Source organism: Tachysurus vachellii, chromosome 5, assembly GCF_030014155.1.
Source record: "Tachysurus vachellii isolate PV-2020 chromosome 5, HZAU_Pvac_v1, whole genome shotgun sequence".
Taxonomy (NCBI): domain Eukaryota; kingdom Metazoa; phylum Chordata; class Actinopteri; order Siluriformes; family Bagridae; genus Tachysurus; species Tachysurus vachellii.
Genome location: NC_083464.1, coordinates 22,342,014 through 22,354,780, shown reverse-complemented (window position 1 = coordinate 22,354,780; position 12,767 = coordinate 22,342,014). Strand labels below are relative to the sequence as shown.

Genomic DNA, 12,767 nt, shown 5'->3' with positions numbered 1-12,767 from the left:
CTTCTTGGAATGCCTTATTGGCAGGAAGGTTGTGTTTGACTTTCACAGGGGATGTAAAGTTGTACACGGTCCATTTTATACAAACAGGAGCCATAAACAAGAGGATAGCTGGCTGCATGGTGCTGATTTTGTAATGAAAGGAGTATATATATATATATATATATATATATATATATATATATATATATATATATATATATATATGTGTGTGTGTGTGTATGTATGTATGTATGTATGTATGTATGTATGTATGTGTATATACTATGTGTGTATATATATATATATATATATATATATATATACACACACACACACACATACATATATATATATATATAAAGGAGTATATATATGTGTGTATATATATATGTGTGTATAAATATATATATATATATATATATACACACACATATATATATATATATATATATATATATACACACATAAATATATATATAATGTGTGTGTGTGTGTGTATATGTGTGTATATGTATGTATATAATTTTTTTATTTTAAGAAGAAGAACAGGACACTGCACCAATGAGTCAGGAGTCAGACTGCACCAATGTTAAGTGCTATAATGTGAGGCTTTGTTAAACATGATGAGAGATCGTTCGCGTTCACACTGAACAGTTGAAACCACTAATTTGGTTCTATAAAGGCACATCAAGCAATCACTGCTTGGTCTTGTGTATCACGTATACCAGCCATTTTTGGACTGTAGAGTGGCCAAGCCAGCCCTAAAGCAGCAGTCAAGTAAAAAAAGCCCTCTTGGCCTCCCAGGAAGTTTGAGGTCTACACAAAGCAATAAAGCTCTGCTGGCACTCTGCCTGCAGTGACAAAGCTGGAAAACGAATGGTACTGTGAATAGTATACTGTAATCTGGAAAACCTTTCATGAGTGCAACATGGTATTTTTAGGGCTTTCGTTTCAGAGGGAGGTTACTATAATAGACACTGCATATTTTTGGTCATTTAACGAATTTTCCACTGTGTCTCCCATGATTCTGATTGGAGCTTTACTATTTGAGATTCAGTAAAATGCAGTGATTGTTTAAACCTGGAGTTTTATAGGTGTATGAAATGTTCCTGGACCAAACAGTGAATAAAGACAAAGATTTCTTTTTAAATAGACACTGTTTTAAACTCAGCCACCATGTCTACCGTCTCGGCATTCATTATTAATTACTGCCATCACTGTGTGTGCTCCATTTCACACTCCTGGTGCTAATTAGAGAGTTTTCTGAGTTGTCTGCACAAACAAAAGGTCCCATGTGCATACAGGCTCATTCTTCATCTTATATCCATATACAGCAAAATTTTAAGTTGTGTATACAAATTGTCACTTGGTCCTGGAGTGGAAACTAGAATAATATATTACAAGGTAAGGGTGGGATCTGAGAGAGATGTGGCAGCTCTGTGCAATGTTACTGTAACCCTCACAGAACAGTATGATGTACAGATGGCCTCCTCACAGGAGACGGCACATGTCCCCACAAATACTGAATCAGTGTGTGTGTATGTGTGTGTGTGTGTGTGTGTGTGTGTGAGAGAGAGAGAGAGAGAGAGAGAGAGAGACTGAGTGTGTGGGAGTCCTGGCTGCATAGCATATGCGTGTGTTTTGGGAGAGAGTAGTGTCTACTACATATGTGCGGTGGTTTTATATTATGACAGTCTTCCAAATTCGGCTCTGGTTTGGGTTGTTTGGATGAATTAGGATTCATGGATTTTTCCTGTATTTGTGTGTGTGTGTGTGTGTGTGTGTGTGTGTGTGTACTGTATGTCTGTGTGGTATAGGAATTTTCAGTGCTATAGATAAGAGTCAGCAACAAGAAAAGGAAGCCTACAGCAGCAGTCAAGAACAGATCACATAGATCTTTGTGTGTGTGTGTGTGTGTGTGTGTGTGTGTGTGTGTGTGTGATGGAACCATTTCTTCTGCTAGATTTCGGTGTCTAAAGCACTGCTGTCTTCTCTAGGAAGCCTTTATACATACATATTTTATACATAACTGTAAATATACACCTGAGCAACTGCTAACAGAAAAGTGAAACACGGCAGCAATTAATGCTGCCTGTCTTTGTTGCAGAGCATCTCAATGTGAGGATGTTGTCCTTGGAAGACTTCCTCCAGAACAAATTTTACTGTAGCTGTCTGTTTTTTCCTAATCACAAACACTCCTCAGTGCTGTGCTCAAGCAAAGCCACACTGTCAGACACGCAGAGTGCTGCACAATTAATAGCTTTTTCTCCTTCTGGAGAAAACGTCGCTCTGACATTCATTTCTTTTTTCTTCCCAGAAGGGTAGAGGGACTTTTCAATATGCGTTATCTTCATGACTTTTGTACTGAGTATGTTTTCCTTTTTTTTCATTTCACTGCCATTGCCATTCATTTTATTACAGTATTTCTGGCTGACATCTTCAGGCAAATCTTCAGGGCTTCAGGCAAAACCTTTATTCCCAAAAATAAACCATTATTATACCGTTTGCAGCTATGTCTCCTTGCACCTACTTGAATTTTAATGATCAGTGTGGCAGACCTTGTAACTAAAATGTACAGGCATTAACAGCTATCTCTCTTTTTCCATCCTTTTCTGTGACTCTGATGTATCATAATCTATCACAGTCCATACGTCCATGCAGAGTCACAGCACGGTTTCAGAATCAAACCCCTGGGTATATAATGGATGAAAGGGACAGCAAGCATCGGGCATCTGACCAAAAGGAACTATACTTTCCAAATGGTTTTCAGTAAAATAATTCATGTTGATAGTTTGTCAAGGATGGAAAAGCACGGCCGTGCCCTCTGGCCTCCACAGACAATGCATTCCTCAAAACTAATTGAAACGTGTCCTCCCTCAGAGACATGATGGAAGGCCAATCAGTGTGTAGGATGTTCAGCTGGAAACGTTATTTTTTCAGATACTCAGTTCCCCTACTTCTACCAGTGCTACAGCTTTGAAGCCAACTGCCCACCATAACATTTGCAGTTCTAAGGCTGCTGTCATTTAAAGGTACATTATTTTTACAAAATTAGTCAAACTTGGAACAGAATGATTGGTATGAATGAATGAACTGGAAAAGATTTTGATCCTGTACCCATTCCCACTCATGTATATGAAGCCCTGCCCCAGGATCTACAACTTCTCATAGGGATCAACTGAGAATGCTAACTAGCATTAGCAAGAACTGTTGTGATGTTACTTTAAACCGATGAGATAGAGGTGAGGTAGCTCTGTCTGTCTGTCTGTCTGTCTGTCTGTCGGTCTCTATCGGTCTGTCTATCTATCGGTCTCTATCTGTCTGTCTATCTATCGGTCTGTCTGTCTATCTATCGGTCTGTCTGTCTATCTATCGGTCTGTCTGTCTGTCTGTCTGTCTATCGGTCTGTCTATCTATCTATCTGTCTGTCTATCTATCGGTCTGTCTGTCTATCTATCGGTCTGTCTATCTATCGGTCTGTCTGTCTATCTATCGGTCTGTCTATCTATCGGTCTGTCTGTCTGTCTGTCTATCTATCGGTCTGTCTATCTATCGGTCTGTCTGTCTGTCTGTCTATCGGTCTGTCTGTCTATCAGTCTGTCTATCTAGAGTTCCTTAAAGGCATTGCCTTACTTTATTGTTTAGATATACCACCTCCTCCAAAAGTATTGGAACAGCACGGCCAACTCTATTGATTTTTGCAATTCACTGAATACATGACATGGAAAAAGTATACTGTAGGAACAGATAGGAAAACCATTAAAAACGTTTGGTTGCATAGTCTTTGCTTGCAATAGGTGCATTAAGCCAGCGACCTATTGACATCACCAAATGGTTGAGTTCTACTTTTGCGATGCTTTTCCAGTCTTTATCACAAGTCCTTTTAATTGTTGTCTCCTTTTCAGGATGACGACTTGAATTAAAATCTGCTGATTAACTTGGCCACTCGAAAACCATTCACTTTTTCCCTCATTATGAATTTCTTTCTTGTGTGGGCAGTGAATTTCTCCTCAGTTAGTTTGGGTGCATTTCTCTGTAAACTGGCAGACTGAATGTTTCTGCAATTTTCACTGTTTATGCTGCTAATGTCGAATGTTAAAGCGCTGACTGGCACAAGTGAGGGTTAAAAACAACAGGCTATTTACTCCCTTTCAGTTTAACTACTAACAATATTCACAATATGTTACATAAAAATATGGTTCAGATGTTAACTAAATAACGCCCCCAACAAAAGTATTGGAACTACATGTTCAGTTAGGTTAAGGTCTTCTGATTGACTTGGCCAGTCTAAAGGTCTTCTGATTGACTTGGCCAGTCTAAAGGTCTTCTGATTGACTTGGCCAGTTCACTTTGATGAAGTCATATGTTGTGTTGGCAGTGGGTTTTGGCTCACTGTAGTGCTGCACGATGAAGTTCCTCCCAATTAGACTGGATGCATTTCTCTGTCAATTGGCAGACAGAATGTTTCTGTAGACATCTGAATTTATTCTGCTGCTATAATCATGAGTTACCTCATCAATAAACGTTAGTGAGCCTGTTCCAGAAACAGCCATGCAAGCCCAAGCCATGACACTACATTTACGCCATTTAGCAGACACACTTAACCAGAGCAACTTACATTTTATACAACTGAGTAATTGAGGGTTAAGGGGTCGTGCACAGGGGCCCACTGCTGGCTGTTGGTGGACCTGGGATTCAAACTCACAACCTTCCATTTGGTAGTCTACCACCACTAGGCTACCATCTCTCATCCAATCAGATTGTATGTTTTGGATCATATGTAGAAGGTTTCTTTCTCCACATTTTGGCCTTTCTATCACTTTGCTAGGGGATCATCTTAGTTCCACAACTTTTGTGGCTTATCTCAGTATATCTTTGTGAAGTTTAGTCTTGTTTTCTGATTCTCAGTGCTGAAGAGAGCTTTGCATCTTGTGATATGGCCTCTATGTTTCTGCTCTCGAAATCCTGTGTATTGTGGTACCTTCAGCCCTGCTTTATGGAGGTTGCTGAGGATGTCAATAACAGGGTGTGCACAGTTATGCAATTAGATTATGATATGATTAGGTTTTATATCTTTTTCTTTAAAATATGTCAGTGTGGTTTACATTGGTGTTGGACAGGTTGTCATTTTTTGCCTTAAAGGCAGAAATGCTATGGTATAATTTATCTTTGTTTTGTATCAATTGTAGGTGATAAAAGCACCACACTACAGATATAATATTACCTCACAAGAAGCTAAATGCATAGCTAGGATTATACCAATGTTGCTTGTTAGGAGCAATCATTTTAGTGGAGTTGAATGCCATGGTCCACTTTTACAGCTTAAAAAAATAATTTCAATAAAGTTTTTATTGCCAGTGAATAGTGAGTCTGTATACTAGTTGATATTAGTGAATAGTGAGTCTGTATACTAGTTGATATCAGTGAATAGTAAGTCTGTATACTAGTTGATATTAGTGAATAGTGAGTCTGTATACTAGTTGATATTAGTGAATAGTGAGTCTGTATACTAGTTGATATTAGTGAATAGTGAGTCTATATACTAGTTGATATTAGTGAATAGTGAGTCTGTATACTAGTTGATATTAGTGAATAGTGAGTCTGTATACTAGTTGATATCAGTGAATAGTGAGTCTGTATACTAGTTGATATTAGTGAATAGTGAGTCTATATACTAGTTGATATTAGTGAATAGTGAGTCTGTATACTAGTTGATATTAGTGAATAGTGAGTCTGTATACTAGTTGATATCAGTGAATAGTAAGTCTGTATACTAGTTGATATCAGTGAATAGTGAGTCTGTATACTAGTTGATATTAGTGAATAGTGAGTCTGTATACTAGTTGATATCAGTGAATAGTGAGTCTGTATACTAGTTGATATCAGTGAATAGTGAGTCTGTATACTAGTTGATATCAGTGAATAGTGAGTCTGTATACTAGTTGATATTAGTGAATAGTGAGTCTGTATACTAGTTGATATTAGTGAATAGTGAGTCTATATACTAGTTGATATTAGTGAATAGTGAGTCTGTATACTAGTTGATATTAGTGAATAGTGAGTCTGTATACTAGTTGATATCAGTGAATAGTAAGTCTGTATACTAGTTGATATCAGTGAATAGTGAGTCTGTATACTAGTTGATATTAGTGAATAGTGAGTCTGTATACTAGTTGATATCAGTGAATAGTAAGTCTGTATACTAGTTGATATCAGTGAATAGTGAGTCTGTATACTAGTTGATATCAGTGAATAGTAAGTCTGTATACTAGTTGATATCAGTGAATAGTGAGTCTGTATACTAGTTGATATCAGTGAATAATGAGTCTGTATACTAGTTGATATTAGTGAATAGTGAGTCTGTATACTAGTTGATATTAGTGAATAGTGAGTCTGTATACTAGTTGATATTAGTGAATAGTGAGTCTGTATACTAGTTGATATCAGTGAATAGTGAGTCTGTATACTAGTTGATATCAGTGAATAGTGAGTCTGTATACTAGTTGATATCAGTGAATAGTGAGTCTGTATACTAGTTGATATTAGTGAATAGTGAGTCTGTATACTAGTTGATATCAGTGAATAGTGAGTCTGTATACTAGTTGATATCAGTGAATAGTGAGTCTGTATACTAGTTGATATCAGTGAATAGTGAGTCTGTATACTAGTTGATATTAGTGAATAGTGAGTCTGTATACTAGTTGATATCAGTGAATAGTGAGTCTGTATACTAGTTGATATCAGTGAATAGTGAGTCTGTATACTAGTTGATATTAGGGTGTCTGTGATTCCAGAAAACTAGCTTTTAGATTATCACGTTCCCTCAGCAGGCATTGGTTTCTATGATTGTTACATTTTTCTGATCTAGAGTGATTTCTGATATTTTTATGTTTTTTATTATTATAAAAATGTTTCCTGTAGTTTTACCTCATTTCTTGTCAGTACATTTTTTCCCCCAATTCACTTCAGTTTGTTGCTCACTGTAAAAGTATCCAGTTGTGTTAAAAGCTTGACATTTTTTCAAAATGTTTTTTGTTTCTGAACAGACTGAGATTGTGATGGAGTAAAGGGGAACTGGGGATGTATTAGGGCCTGTATAAAACATTGCACCATTAAATACTCCACCTTCAAGGTTTCCAAAGCCATCATGAGTATTGGTACACCTGCCTTTATTTCTCTTTTTTTATTAAATATTATCATTATCCCAGGGCACGTTGGGTTAGTCTTTAGAACATTTGCCTCACACCAAGTTTTCATGCTCCCTGTGCATCAAGGGTTTCCTTTTTGGGTGCTCTGGTTTCCTCCCCTAGTCCCAAGACTCATGTTGTTGGCTGACAGGCAAAGTGCCTTGTTCCTTGTGCCCTGTGTCCTCTGAGATAGACTCCAGGCTCCCTGCGCCTCTGTGCATGATACAGAAAATGGATGAATGAATTCTTAAATCTGATTGGTCCGAGTGTGTTTACATTTACAGCATCTGGCAGACGCACTTATCTAGAGTGACGTACAAAAGTACTTTGAGGTCTCTATCAAGGAATACATCGATACTGGTTCACTAGGTCAGAGACTAAGAGCACTATTAGTCTTTTTTTAAATAAAGCAAGTACATTCACATTTACATTTACATTCACATTTACATTTACAGCATTTGGCAGATGTCTTTATCCAGAGTGATGTACAAAAGTGCATTTAAGTCTCTATCAGTGAATACACATTGATTCACTAGGTTACACACTTAGGAGGGCAGTAATAGAAAACTCTGTTCAGGTTTTTTTTTTTTTTTTTCCCCCCCTCACAGCTAGTGACTCAGATGTTCGGACATCTAGGGGAAGTTTATTCCACCTCTGTACCAAAACAGTGCTAGAAGCTCTGAGGGAGCAAAGTGCAGGGTGAGGATTGACAAGAGCTTTGAGAAAAGAGGGAGCTGGTCAGTTTTTGACTTTGTAGGCAAGCATCAGTGGTTGAATCTGACACGTGCATCTAGTGCTAGCATAAGTGTTGATTAAAAGTGATAACAAACTGTATTGATTAATTTATAACAGCATGTGTGTCAGTAGTTTTTCTTGCCTTGCAAATTACAGTTTAATAATAATCACTCTAATACATTATCATTTATATAGTTACACCCTACACCTTACAGGTGTATTATGTAAGTGCTTCATTGATTAAGTCAATGCTTCATATGTGTAAGTGTGTTTAAATGTTGGTTTTAAAAAAACACTTTATTCAGCATTTTTGAATGGAGCCAGTAGTCCAGTGTTACTGCTGTGTTATGGCTTAAGAAGCCGATGTAAGGTAAGAACAAAGCGGTTGAGTTTTCCAACCCAGTAAAGTCTTCAGATTGGCACAGAGACAAGTTGCATTCATTTAAATTACTTTCAAGAGAGAAAAAAATCAGCGTTGACACCATGCTGTTATTGATTATTTTCCTGTAACAGAGGATTGTGTTTTGTTTCTTACTTAATGAACTGATTAATTAAGGCAATGTTATACACAATAGCTGCCCAGCTGCCACATGTAGCTTATATTTATAACACTGCACATCTTACCTAGACTTGTTTTGTTTTATGTACTGTATGCATGAGTTTTAATGTGATATTTTTTTGTATATTGTCTGGTTGATTTCTGATGTACAGTACTTGTCGATGGATATCTATGCAAAAATAAAAGTGCAAAATTGCACAGTATCTCTCAAACATCATGGGCTTTTCACTGTTTGCACATAATCGCTGACCCTGGGATAAATCTGTATCTTTAACGAGGCAATAAATGCACTTGTCCTCCCTAGTCGTCTTGCTGGCTAAAAGCATTTGCTTAGCAGAAGATTCAAGCTGAAATCCTAGCTATTCTGTAAGCCGTGTGCGACTCCTGAGTGTCTGCATGTTTGCCATGACAAAGCCATGTGGTTAGTATGTTCCTCTATAAACATGTCAGATGGTTGCATTTGTCTCACTCTCCTGGACTAGAGGTGACGTGTTCGAAGAGATATTTTACACATAAGGAATGCACTATGACCTAACTGTTGGAGCAGCTAATCATTAACGTGAAAGAGCTATGTGGCTGAAAAAAATCTAGCAAACATGTGCTGACTTTTCAGAAACTGTTCACAAACTGTTTGATGCTTGAAGGTGTTGGCATGTGGTGCAGTGTGTGCATGTGTGCGTGTGTGTGTCTGTGTGCGTGTGTGTGTCTGTGTGCGTGTCTGTGTGCGTGTGTTTCTGTGTGCGTGTGTGTCTGTGCATGTGTGTCTGTGTGTGTGAGTGTGTGTGTGTGTGTGTGGCTGGATGGTTTGGATAAAACAGTGTGGTTCTGGTTAAACTCGTGTCTCTGGCGTGTGTGTGGGAGGGGGGTAATTGTATATGTGCTCTGTGTTTGATTGTGTAGGCAATGCAGTGGAAAAGTGCTGAGTGGCTGAAACCTAAAAGTGCTGACAGAGAGTGAGACACCCAGCCTGAAATAAGACATGAATCCACAGAGACCAGCTCACAAGAACAGGATCATCAGGAGCCCACTTCATGTTCATCAGGAGCCCACAGCCTCAGACCATCCACTCACTGGAAACAATTTTTGGCCACAACCTACAGAGATTTAAATGCTGATCGACCTTTTCAGCAGTTCTGTGTATATGAGCATGTGTGAGCTTTTGGACCGAGTTTTGTGTGACGCACTCACTGCCGAGTAAATATTTGCCGACAGGCTGCGGGAAAAGATTTGTGGTTGTCAGTTAAATTGGCTCTTTCTGTGGAATTAGGTTCTTGGTCACATTTATTGACAAAACACACCAGATTCTCTAGAGGTCTGGTTTGTGAGACTAAACAAAACCTAACAAATGTAACTGTGGTTAACTCGTCTAATGACACACATTTCTCTTCCAGTTCAGCTTTAGACAATCAGGAGACAATCATTCAAAATGTTTTCTGGGGCAAACAAGAAATCCTGTTTGTACACACTTAACATGTTTATTGAATAGAAATAATGGCTAATATATATTTTATAATCACTTTTAATAATATGTAGTTGTTTGCTTTGTTCAGTAATGAGTGTAAGTCAATTAAGGTAGCGGTCCAATGCCATCCATTTATTCAGTTTAAATAGCAACATGTTTATGTGCTTTACAACAGTGATATAAAATGTTTGTTTTTTTTGGTTGGTTGGTTGTTTTTAATTGTTTCTGGGAAACTGGTACATTTAGTGAAGTGTGAAAGCTTCCTTTGAGCCAAGAAGTTGTCCATAGAGCTGAAGGATTTTCTTCCTGAAAATGCCGCTTTCTGCAGCATGCAGAATAACATGATTGGTTTATCTAGTTTCATAGTGGTGTGTATAAGGATGTTATGGTCAGCAGAGGAGACCGAATGCTTTATTGATGTATAACCCCAACCTTTCATAGGTCTCAAGCAGTATAGCTCATCCTTGTGGCTAAAAAGTTTTTTTTTAATATAATCACTGCTCATCATTTGCAGGCATTACTGCATGGAGAAACGCCATGCACCCAAAACGCCTTGCTCCTTACCGCGTCAGTGTTGGTACCAAAGGAAATTAATAAAAGAAATGTTAACAGGTGAATCTAGTGCCTAGTGCCAAACCTGCATGCAATAATATGTATGCAATTGTGCACAGGATCAGAAGAAATCTTTCTCATCAAGTGCACAATTCCATACATTTTTCTGATAAAATACATCGCTTTTACATGACACAATGCTTATATATATATATATATATATATATATATATATATATATATATATATATATATATATATATACATGATAAATCCGTTACCTGCATATCTTTGAATACTTCCTAGAGGAAAACCTAGACCTAGTAAACCTAGAGGAAGCCCAGACAGATGCTGTGTTTTTTAGCAATCATGAACTGTAGTAATCTTTGGGGTGTTTTCTTTCAGTAAAATACATCTGTTAGATTTCTGTTGACATTCACTCACTGGGAACTATATTATGTAGGGCCTCCGTTTGTCCTTAAAACAGATTTGGTTCTTCATGCCATGGATCCACAAGATGTTGGAAACCTTCCTTTGGGATTCTGAACCATGTTGACATGATTGAACTGCCACTCACTGGATGTTTTTACTTTATTGCACCAATACTGAGTACACTCTAGAGCCCTTGTGTGTGAAAATCCCAAAAGATCAGCAGTTATAGAAACTCTAACTAGCCTGTCTGTCACCAGCAATCATGCCACAGTCAAAGTCTAAGATTTTATTTTTCCTTATTCTGATGGGTGACACATGACAGGCAGATTTGGAACACTTTGGATTAGGAACGTCATATTCCTTCATCACAACTTGATAAGGTTTGGTGTCATGAGTGCAGGGAAACCAGAAACCTGTATTTTTGATATTAAGTTATATAGATTTATACAGTTGAATTGCATTTAAGAAATATCCTGCCTCTATTGCAGTCTTTGTCAGGAATCCTTTATGACAACAAATGTGTTGTCGGCTGCTCTGCTAATTTAGTTTACGTTGCTCTTTCATGTGCATTTTCATGACATCGTTATGGATTATATGTATTCGTACAGGTAAGTGATGGATCATTTGGTGTGTTTAGCTCGAGTTGGTGTGAGTGTGTGGGTGGCTGGATGTGTGTATATCGATTTTTCCTTTTGTAAGGGGAATAAATAGATTCAGAATTACACTGTGGCGCTCCCTGAGGCGTCGGAGGTGGGATCGGTGGAGGTGTGTGACCGCTAACGGTTGCTCGAGCACAGAGTAACTCACACTAATAAAACAACATAATAACCTTGAAGCATACAACCCTGTCTCTCCAGACACTGATTATGCCAGTGACATGATGAAGTGGGAATAATGTGGTGATGCAACTGTATTTCAACACCCACTTATATGGATATAGAATACTGACCTGCGTATTTTCTATTTCATGTTTTACAGATCCTGAGGACTACCAGCCACCAATATGGAAATCCTACTGTAAGTGTGAAATGGCAGCAAATTTCGTGAGATTAAACCCCACCCCCACCGTTGGAATTTGAGTAATTTGCTTTGTCAAGCCCATAAGCTTATGAAATGACGCAAATCCACACCCTTGCACCCTCGCCAACTTAGGAAAAAATAGATATACTTAAAACACTTACTGTTCTACTCTGAAAGAAAAAGCATTTCTCCTCACGGCACTCCTAGGATAATTAGTTAGTGCGATATTGCCACACAAACTAAATCAGTAGTATGTTGTAGGCTCACGATTCCATGCAAATTCCATTAAATTAAGCTGTTAGAAAATACTTTTTAATTTGACTTTACTTTACTTTACTTTTTAAATGTATAATTAATCAAGCTCACACGTCCTCCTCTAAAAAAGGGTATTTCTTTTTTTTTTTTTAAATCAGGTGATACTGCTGGGATTTAAAGAAGAAAGCCAATATAAGACTTGTTGATATTAAAATCAATATTTCCGTCAGGACCAAATCTTGTCCTGGTGTTTGGGATTTCTTTGGCTTTCTTGTAAGTTACGACCTTGATGGCCATCGAACAGTGGACCAAAGTGTTACAGTGTCAAATTAACAGTATTAATACCACACATCCACACATCTGAAAAGTTAGACATACAAGGACACAACACATGCATGTGTAGCAAACATTCTCCTGTGTTCACTCGCTGATTTAGTCCAGGGTAAAGAAATCACCAAAAATTTCGGTTTTTGTTTCTAAATTTGTTGGTCTAAATTTGTTAGATTCTACACATTTTTTTAGCTTTTGTTTAATTAAATCCTGCTGAGCATCTGATCTGATCACACAAACAATGTTCTCTTTTAAC

At 37.7% G+C, this 12,767-nt stretch overlaps 1 protein-coding gene across 1 annotated transcript in view; it reads left to right on the top strand.

The window, feature by feature from the left end:
- chn2 (chimerin 2) overlaps positions 1–12,767 on the top strand; it is a 46,405-nt gene that overhangs the window by 3,448 nt on the left and 30,190 nt on the right. Inside the window, exon 2 of the mRNA XM_060870490.1 lies at positions 11,885–11,923. Coding sequence (XP_060726473.1) covers positions 11,885–11,923 — 39 coding nt within the window. The remainder of the gene's footprint in view (positions 1–11,884; positions 11,924–12,767) is intronic.